This window comes from Bombus affinis, chromosome 8, assembly GCF_024516045.1.
Source record: "Bombus affinis isolate iyBomAffi1 chromosome 8, iyBomAffi1.2, whole genome shotgun sequence".
Classification (NCBI taxonomy): domain Eukaryota; kingdom Metazoa; phylum Arthropoda; class Insecta; order Hymenoptera; family Apidae; genus Bombus; species Bombus affinis.
The window spans coordinates 5,110,599-5,125,658 of record NC_066351.1 but is presented as its reverse complement, the minus strand read 5'-3'; the positions used below and the strand labels follow the sequence as shown (position 1 = coordinate 5,125,658).

The 15,060-nt window shown below is 33.6% G+C and overlaps 1 protein-coding gene across 8 annotated transcripts; it reads right to left on the bottom strand.

Annotated features, from left to right (window-relative positions):
* Window positions 1-1,906: 1,906 nt before the first annotated feature.
* Window positions 1,907-14,666, bottom strand: LOC126919824 (histidine decarboxylase). Of its 8 annotated transcripts, XM_050729439.1 has the most exons (16): window positions 10,739-10,951; window positions 10,159-10,229; window positions 8,771-9,057; window positions 7,797-8,054; window positions 7,379-7,522; window positions 6,651-6,717; window positions 6,056-6,218; window positions 5,281-5,351; window positions 5,159-5,178; window positions 4,969-5,067; window positions 4,373-4,593; window positions 4,079-4,188; window positions 3,074-3,244; window positions 2,938-3,014; window positions 2,750-2,855; window positions 1,907-2,256 (listed from the first exon to the last, which is right to left on the bottom strand). In XM_050729439.1, exons 2-16 carry the CDS (start codon window positions 10,184-10,186, stop codon window positions 1,916-1,918), a joined length of 2,163 nt encoding a protein of 720 aa, XP_050585396.1. In that variant the 5' UTR covers window positions 10,187-10,229; window positions 10,739-10,951; the 3' UTR covers window positions 1,907-1,915. The 8 variants fall into 8 exon arrangements, with proteins under 8 accessions (XP_050585396.1, XP_050585394.1, XP_050585393.1 ...); XM_050729437.1 differs by lacking the exon at window positions 1,907-2,256 and having other exon boundaries at window positions 2,394-2,855; window positions 2,938-2,960; window positions 3,074-3,235; window positions 4,061-4,188; window positions 10,739-10,952; XM_050729436.1 differs by lacking the exon at window positions 1,907-2,256 and having other exon boundaries at window positions 2,397-2,855.
* Window positions 14,667-15,060: the final 394 nt, after the last annotated feature.

Sequence of the window (15,060 nt, the reverse complement as noted above, 5' to 3'; positions counted from 1 at the left end):
TAGTTGAACGCTGTTTAACGCTGTTTAACGTTCAACGTGATAGTAAAATGTCCAACGATACGTAATATTTAGCCGGTAAGTTCAGCGTGTCTTGTCAAAAGAGAGAAAAAGAGAGAGAGAGAGAGAGAGAGAACAGTTAACGAAGAATTATTTGCTCTAGAGTTTATTAACTTTGTTAATTTTTTACCAGACTAGTACGATAGTGGCATCGAACCGCGAAATAGCATTAAGCTAGTGCTTAGCTATAATCGAAACATATGACTATAGAAAACGCGGTCAGTATTTTAAAATCATGTAGTGTTAAGAAACGCATACTTTCGTACAAATAGCATGAATAAACGGATGTCGCGAAATATAAAATTTATGGGGGAAGAAAAGGAAAAGTTGAAGAAAAAATTGAAAATATTGCTAAAGAATTCGACCGTTATCGATTCTTCTTAATTGAAATACATCCTGACCAATATGGGATCTGTGGTATTAAATCTCGATGTAATCCAACGCATGAAGAGATCATAGAGAGACGTATAACATAGATATTTTCATGAATCTTTCATATAAATCCGGACACATAATGTTATTTATCAATGCGAACTCTTGAAAGGTTGAAAGAGGTATTTAAAAAAATGGTACGGTATATAAGATTGTTCCAGTTGTAGTTAAAGATGAGACGGTATATGATTGTTATAAACCAGAGTTATTGGACAAAAATTGTACAGAATTGAAGACAAGCAAAACCATGACAGATGGTTGTAAGGGCATATTGTAATTTAATGATTGTTAAAACGATTAGAGATGGTGTGTTGAAACACAGATTCTACGAGTACGTTATGCCCTCGAGATTTAATTGTTAGCACGATATGTAACAGAGTATCAGGTGCAAATGAACGATACTTTCTTGACATATCTCAATGAAAATATACATTTATGTGTACATATACTCTTCCTCTTCTCTTTATGTCGTTTGAAAAAAAAAAAAAAGGGAAACCGTGTTAATATATAATATCGAAGCGATATTTTCGTCATCTAAATCATTATTAACGATGAGAGAATTATAAAGTACGGAACTGTTAAAAAGAATTATGATTCACAATAGGCCGAATTGTGTTTGAGATATGTTTTTCCAGAGATTGGAAAACAAAACATAACCGTGGCCTAGATTGGTCAGATCTGTCATCGTTGTATTCAAATTCGCAATAAAATTTTTATGTCATTGGATTTGGTTTTTTAAATGTTTTCTTAGATCCTATTCCCTGCTCTTTTTTCGGATCAGGAACATTGGATCAGAATCGTTATGCTAGAATTTACAATAAAATTTATGCTGTTAAATTTTCTTTTCGCGTTGTTTCCTCGTTCCTTTTTCGAATTGCTTATTGCAATATACAGTACACGATATTTGCTTCAATTTTGCGTTTCAATGTTTAGCAGAAATTCATGGTAAATAATGATCTTCCAATCCCATCGAACATAATATATCATACATAACACAGAATATATCCACTGTTAAAAATACTACGAACGATCCCAAGAATTTAATAAATATTCACACATCCGTTTCTTTGATTTAAAATACACTCTTGACTTGCTCAAGACAAGAATTCTATCATTCTTGCAACTCTGTCGAGAGAAAATAAACCATAGTATTATAATATCCTTAAAATAACCCTAGTATAATATTCTAAATACACGATAAGAGTACATGTATAATATTCTTAAAAGAAACGGGGTAGGGAAGTTAATTAAATAGAGGGTAATTTTTAGACGGTAAATTCAGATTTAATATCGTAGCTGATTATGTACTTTCTCTTCAACAATTTGTCGCGAGGCCTGCGAGGCACCACGCTTAAATCTGAACAACATAGAATCCATCGACGACATCGAAGGAGTACACACAGTCGGGAACTGTCACAATATAACTCTATTCCTTCTTCATGTAATGGCCACATTTTCTGCATACAGCTGCGTCCCCCACGCTGCCTTCGTTTCCTTCATCAGGATTCTCATTGTGGCTCTGCATCGATGACAAATCGCCGCTATATGGACGATGACCGATCGCAGCTATTGTTTCACTTCTCGGCAGATTACTTTCGGCAGACATTATGGACGTTAGAGTATTCGAGCAGTCTTGAGAACCGATCTTTACCGAGCCATTCACGACGTAATTTGGGCGAGTATTAGAAATTTGTCTTCTTAACGATTTGTCTAAGTTTCCGGAAACTTCCGCCTCTTGTTGGTTGGTTGAACATTCACCAGGATTATCTGGTTATATAAAATAGGAAAATAGATTACCATTTGTTAGTGATGTATAAAGTTTGAATCTTCAAAGCTTTAAAGTTCGATCGATCTTGAAGGCAGCTTTTTTTAGAATTCATATCATATAAAACCCTAGCTATCGAAACTTTAAGTTTCAGTCCTCTTTGGATTCAGTAAGGGAATTAACAATAATTTTATGCTGTATTTTATTTACCTTCTGCAAAGAAGAACTGTAAATTTAAAATCATTGATTGATTCAACTCATTCATTTCTTTTCGTAATTAAGTTACCAACTTTTAAAAATGATTTTAGCTTATTTAGGACATTTCGAAACTATATGTCCATTTATCTTTTTGGTTTGTACTCGATATTCCGCATGTTCTTCAGATAACGAATATTAAAATATTCTTGGAATATCTTGGAATCATTCGTTATATGCAATTAAGAATTCTAATTCGAGTTTAATATTATTGTTGTTATTACTAATATTACTTGCCACTTTTGGATTGATTAGTGTTAGAGATTTCACTAGTTCCAAAATCTTCGTCCTCTTGCAATGGCAATTCCGACGCCATTTCTCTAGCTGGACGACAGCTAACGTATCCCTAAAATATGTAGCAATGCAAATATAAAAATATGCATCGATAATTTTAAAACACTGTAAAAGGTAAATTATATTACGCCTACCTGTACGAGATCCATGCGGGAATCTAAAGAGAATTGTTTTCCTGACATCAGTATTCCTCGAATTCGGCGCCGCATAGCTTAAAATTAAGGTATACTTTGCTTTTTCCTACTTTATTCGTTGTAATTTTTTATTTACCTGGACTATCTCTAGCTTCGAGTCGTAGTTGACCAAACGCTTTCGTGCATTCTTCGAATACATCCGCAGTATCGTATATTGCAGCGAAGCTGCCATTCACAATTTTTGGTGACATTGGAGAATTAGCCAACAACAAACTTGAACCGAAATTTTCATTCTTCTCTCGAGTATCTGAAAATTAAAAGTCTCGTTTATTGTTTACTCCAATTATCCCAGTAATTTTGATATTAATTTTAATATCTTTAAAGGATAAAAGCAGAATAAAAAATATAAAATCACAAGTATTGGTAACTCGTCTTACCTGAGCTTTCTGCATTCCAAAAATTATAGACATGCATTCGTATAAAAAAACGGGGGGAAAGAAAATCAAAACCAAGTGATTAGAAATAAAACTGTTTCTTATTATTTGGTGTAATTAAAAATACAAATTATTTGGTGTAATTTTGAGCAAAAAAGTATTGGCATATAAACAATGAAAATAAAACTCTAATAACGCTACACAAATAACATTCGCTACATAAATAATTAAAAAAAAAAGGTCACAAGAAAAGAATCATCTTGAATCTTTACAAATGAACAATCCTGTTGTATATGTATATTTATCTATAATATGATATACTGTTTAATATTCACTACTAACTGTATACGTTAATAATGTTAATCATATACTTCAGTAATAATCCCATACACCACCCGTTCCATAAACGTTCAATGGACTAGTAAAAATTAATTCTAGTAATACTTTTTTATTTAGTATACCTAAGATCTCTTTCTGTATAAAACTGGAATGATTTGGATTTTTACGAACAGAAAGAAAAAAAGAAAGCACGAAACTCCATCTATTTAGAAAATCTGAAACAGAATGTTTAATAAAGAACAAGCTTACGCTCGATGAGTGCTTGAGCGGCATACAAAATTTGCAAGCAATGTTTACCTCAATACTTTAAAAATTGCACGAAATTGTTTGTATAAAGTCAGTCGATCTACCGTTCGTTTCTGCGTTACCTGCAAGTGGAACTTTCGCTCGTACAGGAGAAGTTGTTGTATCTCCTAGAATTTCGTTCGCTGTATTTCGTATCTCGGCCCAGTCTCTTAAGATATCTTCATTGGTGGTGCTAAAATTATAATCAAAGCTCAACAAATCTTAACTCAGAATTATTTTTTCAAAAACAACGTTCTCTAACATTTTATTGTCATTTCGATAATTTGTTGATTCGCAGAATTTTTTACGAAACTCATTTTCTAAAAATCATTACCTGCCACAAACAAACAATGAATTTCTAATAAATGTTGACTTACTTAGTCGAAGTGACCGTAAAACGAATCACGTATTTCCCATGCAAAGCAGCTGGTACGCAATGAACACGGCCCCTCGAATTCATCTTTTTCAATAAACGTTCTGTTAAATTATTTTCTCCACGAAGACGAAACACTACAAGTCCCAGATGCCTTGTTGCTGGAATTTCGAAGCGCGCGTCTGCTAAAACGAGCGCTTCAAATTTTTGTGCCAATCTGACGCCCTGAAATTCGTATTAGAGCAAAATTATAGAGAAATAAATTTAACTTTAAACATTGCCTACGTAACAGAACGCATTTGTAATAAAATCCTGCTATGCAACTTCGTTGACCAATATTATTAAAGAACATAACATTAGTTAATATCTATAATCAATTTAAGTTAGAACATTGTCTTTTAGAGATAATAATGATCTGTGACTAGTTATATAAGAAATATAAAATATATTTTTTATATAAATATTAATAACGATACTGAATAATTTTCTTACGCAAAATCACAATTATCTAAGGATTTATGCGAAGAAAGGTCGCAGAAACATTTTTGTATATTGTACACGCAGCTTTTTAACACATAAGAAGTATGATGTAATAGAAACCTCGCGAATATGCTTCTGAAGACCGGTGATTCCGTAATTTCTAATGACGAACCACAATTTCAGCGCCCTAAATCTCTTTGACAATGGGATTTGCCAGTGCTAAAATTATAAACAAAGAATAACGCATGAATGTCGTGAATTAATTTCATCGGTAAAACTAACGCACTTATAGAATATATTGATTACTTGCCATGTAATCGATGGCAAGCCCTGCAAATAAATAAGATATTTTATTTAATCGAATATTTTAATCGACTGAATTCAAGAGGTTGTATTAAATGTGATAAAAAAGTTGTGTAGCTACATCGTTACCTGAGTTTTCATGCTTCAAATACAACGGATCCACGTTAAAGGTTCTGTGCAATGCTTGGCTACTTTTCACCCTAAAAGAATTATTTCCAATTAATTTTTTCAACCAATACACATCTTTGATTTATAGTTCCTTTACGAATTATATATTTTCTCAGAATTTTATTTATTTCAATTGTTCGCGATACAGCATATAAACATCACTTATTATATCGCAATTCATTTGATCGGTTCGGATTACTAATATTTAATCGGGTAGATTTACATATTTGTCGTTATTGAATTATAATTGAATGTACTTACTATCGAATATAACTATAATAGAAGAAACTTTACAAGAAATATTCCGGCGAAAGAATTGTTTCAATTGTGAAATATACATTGAAATGTACATTCAACCACGAGCAAGTTTTATAAAGCATTAAATTCTTGGCAGCAATTTTTCCTCGCGCTATCAACTTTAACAGGCTTTCAAATATCAATCTTAAAGATTGTGAATTATGTCGGGTTAGTCGAACGAGTCGACGGAAATTGCAGGAAGAATGAAAAAATCCATTCTGCATCCGCTGTTCAATCTATAAGCCATGAGAAAAGAGACAAAAGCCAATAATCATTCGGGGTTATGAATTTATCGGATCTATAATGATTTGCAGATTTACAAATTTCCTTTCTTATGTGCTTCTTTAAATTTGATATTCATTTTGTTTTTATTTCTATTAAGAACATGGAACGAATAATTGTCATCGAAGTAAAATTCAGATGTTTGTATATAACTCACCACATAGCAGTGCAATCAAAATGCACCATGAGCCATTTACTAGGATTAAATGCAATGGAATCGGCATATTCTATTCCTTGAAGCCAGCCGCGAAATTCAGGGCACACGAATGCACTGCCTGCGTAAGCTGCATCCACGTGCAACCAGAGTCCATTCTGTTCACCTACAATAAACCTAAATGTTGATGATGCGAATCGAACAGTGTTTAACTTCTTCTTGTACTTTAGCGAGTCTGACTCGATAAAGTACGGGAAGGGGTTAAATCACAAATGAAAATTAATTCACGAATTTACAGTTTCGGAACGTTTAATTTATGAATCAAACTGATCGAGATTATATTATAATAATAATTAACCTACTTTCGTAGGTGAACGTTTAGTTTATATATTTGAAGACTATAGAAAAAAATATCGTGAATCATATTGTTATTATCTTTTATAGAGAATCATTTTAAAATTCAATACGTTCTCAACCAATCTCGTATTACCAGAATTATCTGTCTATTTAATTTTGAAACAAAACACTATGTATCTTTTTAATGCGTATTGCACGAACGTTTAGTAACTTCATTTTCAACTCGATTTAGTTTACTTACACACAAGACCAACTTCTTTGAGATTATCGAAAGCACAGGCACCCGTTGTACCCAAAGTAGCGCAAACCTTGATAATGAAAAAAATATGTTAAACAAATTTGACTTTTAAATCGATTTATAATGTAGTATAGATTTTTATTTTATGTAGTTCTAAAAATCAGTTTGTCGATGAAACTTATTACGAATTTTAGTATCTTCTGAAATTTCCTGTTTGAATAGCTACAGCGCCGTAATAGAATCTACTTTCCCGTACATTGGGTTTACTGTATTGAAAAATGAAAGACTGTTTTGTGTCGATGTCCTTAGGGACCAACTAGGAGAGATACAATCCGCCTTGCTACGTCATGTCCACCTCATTCTCCAACTACTAACAAATCTGGGAAGCTTAATTGACGTCTCGATTATTTTCTACTGCAGTATCATTATTCACCTTCATAATGTTAATTGGAAACAAAGAGAACAAATATTTTCTCGTGAATCGCTTCTTAGTTTAATACGATATTATATAATATCCGTAGGTTTTTCCCAATGAGTTATTTATTGTATATATATATATATATGTTTTCTTAAAGAATATCACGTTGATCTACTCAGATTGAAGGAATCCCTAATTAAAATTATGTTCAAGTTGCTTGAGATAGATGTGTCAAAGATAGATATTAATTTTGAACCAAATTTTTATTTTTACCACCGAAATACTTTTCGTAAACATGAGCAACGATACTTACAAAAAAGGGAAGTAATCCCGCAGCTCTGTCGTGCGTTATTGCTTCGAGCAAAGCCTCTCCTCTCATACTCAGTTCATTGTCAGATTCGATGTACTTCATTCGAACTAATCCTATCAATCCAGCTTTTTCTACACTGGAATGAGCCTATATGACATTTACATCACAGAAAGTAAGATTTCTTTTACATCACGTCTTCAAATATTTAAAAGGCGATGATGACAGAATAACGTACAATGAAGGTAGAATGATGTTCAGTGATTAAAAAAAGAAAATAATGAGGCATAGATAAATACGTAATAATTATGAAATGGAAACCATTTGAGTTATAAGAATAAATTCACAAGAGAGTAAAGATGTTCAAAGTACTCTTAGGAAAATAAGTTCGTGTTAGGAAAAGATTTAAAACGAAAGTACGTACCTGGTCGGAGCAATACGCGACAAGACGCGAATTAATCTCAGCGGGCAAACGATCCGGTTCATTTTGTTGCACGTCTCTAATTGCTCGGGTTCTCGCTGCGAGTAAGCAAACGAGAGTGGCTTCGGATGCGGTTGTTTGTATCACGCCACCACCTCCGGATCCTCCAGGACAATGTAAGAATTTATCTGGCAGGCCAATCATTTTCCCGAGCCAATTCATTACGATTGTCTCGAGTTCTGTACACGCAGGACTCGAAGCCTTTTACGGTAGACGAACATAAAATACATTTTACAAAATACACTTTTTAAAGTATGCGAATAAATTTCACGATTAGAAAAATGGAAATATTGTACCTTGTATAGTTATATCATAATATATTGGAGTATGTTTATAATAATATATTCAGTTAAATTTCCAAATTTCTCGTATCGAAAGTTTTCAATTTGACATTTAAATTATTTGTAATTATTATTTATAGGAAGTTTAATAAACGTATAGACGACTAAAATATGTCATGCCCCAATAATTATACAATATGATATCCTTCAATGTGCTCAATTATTTTTTTAATACACACGTGGGATTCTGAAGAACACTGCATTCATAGACAACGTCAAGTTTCACAGGTACGAAACTAAATACAAGATCTTTTAGCAAGAACTGACAATGGGAGCTCATATTATCAGTACCAGACAAAACGTCGAATTTCAATACGGTAACTTCCGAACTTGGATTATGAGAAAGTTACTAATCCGAAACGAAGTTCATTATATACAGCCATCATGGAAGATCTTAATATAATCAATTTCAATGCTCTCTTTCCAGTACTTAACTCGTACTATTGAAAAGTGTTTCTAATATAATATCGTTAAATACATCACACATGACAGAAGTTTTAAGCCGAACAAGAGAAAGCATAATAAACTAAACCATTTCACTCTACACGTGTGCGATATTCACATTATTGTTCTTACCCAAGTAAATCCAAGACAATTGATTGCGTCGGCCAGCATATCGGCTAGCAGACTTGCAGGTGAATTAAGGGCTGGAAAATAGGCGTGCATATGTGGACTCTGCCAATGCGTTACTCCTGGCATGATGCACCTTTCGATGTCCGCGAATATATCCTCCCAAGGTTCGCCATTCACAGGTGCGGATGTAGGCAAAACGTTCCTCAGGTAACCGGGAGAAACCGCCGGGTAAACGCGTCGAGATCGAATATTCTCCAAATAATCGGCAATGTAATCCACCACTTCCTTTCCTAACAATTCAAAATCGCAACGAAGTCGATATAAAAATTGCTTTTTCAATATAAATTCATGGATTCAATGAAGTATCATTCGCGCGATATAGTTTGATATTCTTTCCTGCTTTTTTGGATTTAGATTAAATTTAAAGATTACATTCCTAAGATTTTTAGTTACTTGTTCGATGGATTTTAAACTTTATTACATTTCAAAGCGTTTTGTTACATTGCGAAAGTTCGATGACGACTACCTCTTGGGAAAATCAATTATTAAGCCCCGGAGGAAATCTCTAAACCGATTATCTTTAGTTTTCTTTATTTAGGGGACTCGATCTTAAGTATATTGGGAAAATACTTGTACAGACAAACCGGTTGTTCCGAATAACAGCTCTGTTTCTTTCCCAATTCGCTTCTCTGATGTACATTACGCTTCACGATAAAATTCGATTCGTGTTATTTAACGGTTTCTAAAAGTCGCAGGTCAATCAAGCTCCGACATACAAGCCTTAGCACTTCTTAAATGTTAAACGATTTATATATCGTGTAACTCTCTTCACAAGAAAAATCGGAAACGCCTTAAATTTGTAGAAAATTTAGAATCAAGTTGTGATATAGATTGCTATAAAAGTCAGTTGGCCTTTGAAACAATCAATAGATAACAAGAGAGACGAAGACAGCGAGATCGATTTTTCGTACGAAATTGGATTTAAGGAAAAGGGAAATCTCATACGGATGCCTTGCCTAGGATTCAGAGATTCAGATTGTAAAGGCGGAACCTAGCGTATTGGAAACAGTATCGAATCCATAAAGATCCCATAGACTTACTCTCCCCTACGGTGATTCCTCTTTATTGGTATCGTTTTAATGCTTAGAATCTTATTCGATCGTTCGTTGTAAGTTTCTCGTTTCACGCGTGAGTATTTGATCGTGTGATAAGAGTACGACGTGTGCAAATATTCCCAAGAACCATAAAATCTACATATAACGGTATATAACGGGCTATTATTTTATTACTATTACGTATACGCCACGAAGATTAAAATGAATTACTCGGTAAATACTTGGATATTTACTATTTTACGCGCATTAGAATGAAAGTAAATGTTTTTTACTCACCATGCTTGCGGTACTCCTCTAGATTCATATTATCTGCAACCAAATGAATCGACACACTATAATACACAACCCTGTAAAAGTAATGAATACAATAGAATCTTGATTATCCAAATTAATACTAACATACACATTCGAATAATCAAATTTCTCAGGTAATTCGAATAACTTTGTTTTCAAATAAGAGAAGATAATTTATTTTTTTAATTATCTTCTAAATACTCATATCGAACACGCAAGAATATTTTTCAATCAAACTGTAACCATTTCTCTCAATTTCAATTCTTGTTTGCTAATCTTTCTCACACAAAACCATCTCCAAATTTTTTATCGATCAATGTTCCGATAATTGATCATTAATCGGTGTTCTGATAAACGAGGATGTAATATATAATAGTACGTGAACGAAAGCAAAAGAAAATCACAATACATTTTTCTTTTGTTTTACATGGAATAAGCTATCGAACTATCATCACTATCAAGAATGGAATAACACTCGAATGGAAACAACACTCAAAGAGCACTAACGATTTTCACATAAAATATTTTATTGAGAAAGTAGTAAGAGGATCAACTCGCTCACCGTTGATTCTCACAACAGCCAAATCTCAAAATTTCGATGGCACCGTAACAGGCGCATGTGTCGACGTTTATAATTAATTGTTCACCCTGTTGGATAGCAATATCAAGGAACTTGCCACGCGTTTCGCGGAAGCTTAGCGCAACGGCGCAGCGGATTTGAACGAACGTGCCGACTAGATACGCTTAGTTGCCCTATGCGTGTTGACCTAGCATCGAATTTTAACGCTACGATAGGTACTCGCGAATGATTTGTACGGATTCATCATCGATCGCTTGTCACATGGGCCCAGAGCTTATTAGGCTAGTGTCACAAGGCTCCTCACGGCCTAGAACTAGATCGTATGCTTTCCTGGATTAAACTATCCGATGACTGACCTTCTCTTCGTATCTTCTCGATCGTGCAATCGTTCTCTTTTTCTTTTGAAACGAAATTTCGACTAATTCGCATATTTAATCGAATATTTTTCTTCTGATTACAGTAGTGTTGTGTAGTAATTCAATTAACACTACCAGAAGCACTAAATAGATCAAAATGATCAATTCGTAATTTTTTTAGATTTATAGAAAAGATTTTACAGGTTTAGATAAAAAAATGATTTAGTAGTTTGAAAATTTCATCGAATTTTTGTAAAATATATGAATGAAAACTTGTTTTTCTTCTTGCATGTTTCACATTTCACGCGTTTTTTCGTACAAGTATATTTTTCGTGCCAATTTGTTTGGTACACTCCTCGCTAAAAAGATAGCCCAGGTGTGCTATCTTTAATTTTTCAATGGCACGTATAAAGTTTTTCGTCTGTAACGTATAATATCAAAACATTATGAGCTCAGAATATGGGGTTCGTTGAAAATAATTAAAGATATTATTATGAGGTTTAGTGTGTAACACAAAAAAATTGTTTTATTTTAAAAACGAAATGATAGCACACTCTGTTAATATGTTTAGAAATTTCTCAGTAGTTCATGATCTATCAACGAGTAAAGATTACAGTACAATATTATATAAATTTGTAAGTATGGGGTGTGGAAAAAAATTAAACGCGTCTGAAAAAAAGCAAATTCTTGAACTAAAACAGCAAATAAGAAGAAGTCGTAAAGTAATACACAATTTCTTAAAAAATGTTGAAGATTATGGCAAGAAGAAATGTACTGGTCGGCCGTCATCGTTATCCGATCGTGATAAGTGATCAATTTTGCGTGTAGTTTCCAACCTGCAGTTAACACAAACAAAATTATTAACAAAAATATTAAGAGGCCAAAATTGAAAAAGAAACCTTCGTCAACAATGGAACATAAAGTATAACGTTTACACTTTGCAAAAGAAAGAGTGCATTGGAAAAAGAAATGGAGAAGGGTACTATTTGCAAACGAAAAAGGATTCAACTTGGACGGTGCTGATGGGTTCCAATATTATTTTCATAACATAAGAAAAGAGACAATTTCAGCAATTCGACTACAAATGGGAGGAGGTAGCGTGATAGTTTGAGCCGGCATCGGTTATTTATCGGCAAGACAAGTATCAAGTTCATCAATGGGAGAATGTATAGTGTCCGATACATAAATTTAATCAAAGAACAAATAAATAATCATGCAGAACACATTTCTGGACCTGATTACATCCTTCACCAAGATAATGCATCTGTACACACATCAAGATCGGTCCAATCATATTTTAATGAAAATAATATATCTATTTTACCGTGGCCTGCACGCTCTCTGGACCTTAATATTATTGAAAGTTGCTGGGCAGAACTTGTTCACGGCGTATACGCGAATGGAAAGCAGTATCAACACGTAGAAGAATTAATAAATGCAATTGTATGTGAATGGGACACGTTAAATCATAATTAGATCCAGAAACTATATAAATTGATCCCAAATCGTACAATAGAAGTAATAGAAAATAAAGGGGGATGTACCCATTATTAAATAAGTATATATGTTTGATAAATAATTGTACATGTACTATCATTTCGTTCTTAAAATAAAACAATTTTTTTGTTACACATTAAACCTCATAATATTTTTAATTATTTTCAACGAACCGCATATTCTAAGCTCATAATATTTTGATATTATACGTTACAGACGAAAAACTCTACACGCGTCATTGAGAAATTAAAGATAGCACACCTGGGCCAGGAGTGGCTTTTGGCAAGGAGTGTACAAGTTCTATATTTTTGTCGTTGGTATGGTTTTAATTTAATTCATAAAATCATGTCGCGCGAACAGACATTAAGGTGTTTCGAGTGAGTTTAAGTCAAGTGGACATATATTACTTAATCTTGTTTTGAGTAACAGGAGATTCCGCTCACGAATATCATGGAAATCCAGTGCTGTTTGTGTTTTCTAAGACGTAGACCGAGAAGTTTGGATGGCAGATTTGGCCGACTGGTCAAGTTAGCCAAATTTGCGTGCTTTAAACTTCACATTCATAAACTGTACAGTACCCGACAACAATTTGAACTGATAATGTGTATTCATATAAATTTTTCTAAATATTTAAATTAGTTCTTTTGTTTTCACTTCACCTAGACATTGACTCGAATATAATGAAATAATTCAAAAAATTAAGCTCGGCTCTGAATGACAAATATCTTTTAATTTTTCTCCTTAATAAGCAACCGATCGATAGCGCGTCTTTGCGATATTCTTTATTCAGACAGTCGACAATAGCATCACAGTTTTATGAGGATTTAGAGGAAGGAACGATCAAGGCGTTATCACCCACCGATTACAAACAAGAAAATAAAAGATCTCGGCCCATCCGGGTGCAAAATGGAAAATCGAACATCGGTAGTCACAAGGATCTCGAGCTTGAGCCAGAATGACGTTCGACGATATTAAAAGCTCGTCCCTCCACCGTTTCCGTTTCCGACTTTTGTAATTTCCCGTAGCTTTCAGTATTCGTGCGCGATTCGAAGGATTTATCAGTGATGCCGACTGCTTACGTATGATGCGAGCCACCGGTACTTGATACCGATTCGGAGTTTTTATCACGAACGAAGAATTAATCTGATGAAAACGAGTCCTGACCCTATCGATAACCAACTTGACCAACGAAAACCGTTTCATTAATACCGTTTCATTCATACACCTATCTGATACATTGAATTTATTAAAAACAATTTTAATATTGCGCCCTCAATACAATTATTTGAATCACTTAATCACTGAAATGTAATTGACGCAATTAAAGAGTGGATTCGTTGAAACATCGATTTAAAAGATAACAATTTATTCTTAATCATATTTAATATTTATTATCCCTGATTATTTAAGAGATAGAGTTGTTAAAAGTTGTTAATGTCAATAGAAATTATGAAAAATTATGAGTCAATACTTGAACGAATCACGTGTTATACAATGCAATCTTCAAACTTCAGAATTCTTTCAAATGATCTTCATCTTTCATATGCGAGAAAAGCACTGGAATAATTTTCGTAGAATGTACAAACTGGAATATGTCATGTTCTTGCACGAATACATACTTTGACATCTATGTAAGATATCTAATCAATTATTCGCTAAATTTCCTTTGAAATTTTTAAAATGTCGGGGGAATATTAGAACTCGAACCAAAATTCGAGTTTGCTTCGAAACTTCTTTTACCTATGAACTGCAATAGCTTACTAAAATTATTTCTGAAAGTTATCAAAAACTTCTTCAACGCAATGAACATATACAAAATCGAAACTTTAACATTATCACCTAATTTATATAAAAATCCTACCTTTTCTTCGAAGCTTCGACCACGGCGAGTAGGAGCAGCAAGATTCAGCACGATCGGAAGAGTTGCGAAAAGATGAACTTTTTGAACTTTGCTAGATAGCAATCACTTTGCAGACGACACGAAAAATGATTTTCCGTACCCCGAAAAACAGATATATTCACGGTTGAGGAGAATCGGTGGAATGCAAGTCGTTCAACAAGTGGCCGCTTTTATACAGAGACGCGCTAAGTATCAGTTGCTTTAGCGCAAGCGTAACCGAAGATCAAGACAGAACGAGGAACAATTTCTGTGACTAAGCTTTGCAACCTTAAGGGACTACCGATGAACGATTTTACGTTTCCACGCACAATCTCGATTAATTCTCTTGAATGCTCTTCATTTTCTTCCATTGTAACTTCTCTTCTTTCGTTGCATTTTTTTTGTGTTTCTAACATCTAGAAAATCTTACTGCTGTTTAATCATAATTACATTTGCGTTGGAATGCCGAGTTTTTAATTATTTTAGTTTATTTAAAATTTCTTGTTTATATTTTTAGCTTTTTAAGTTTTAAGTTCAAGTTTTAGTTATAAACGTATATAAAATCGTATCGA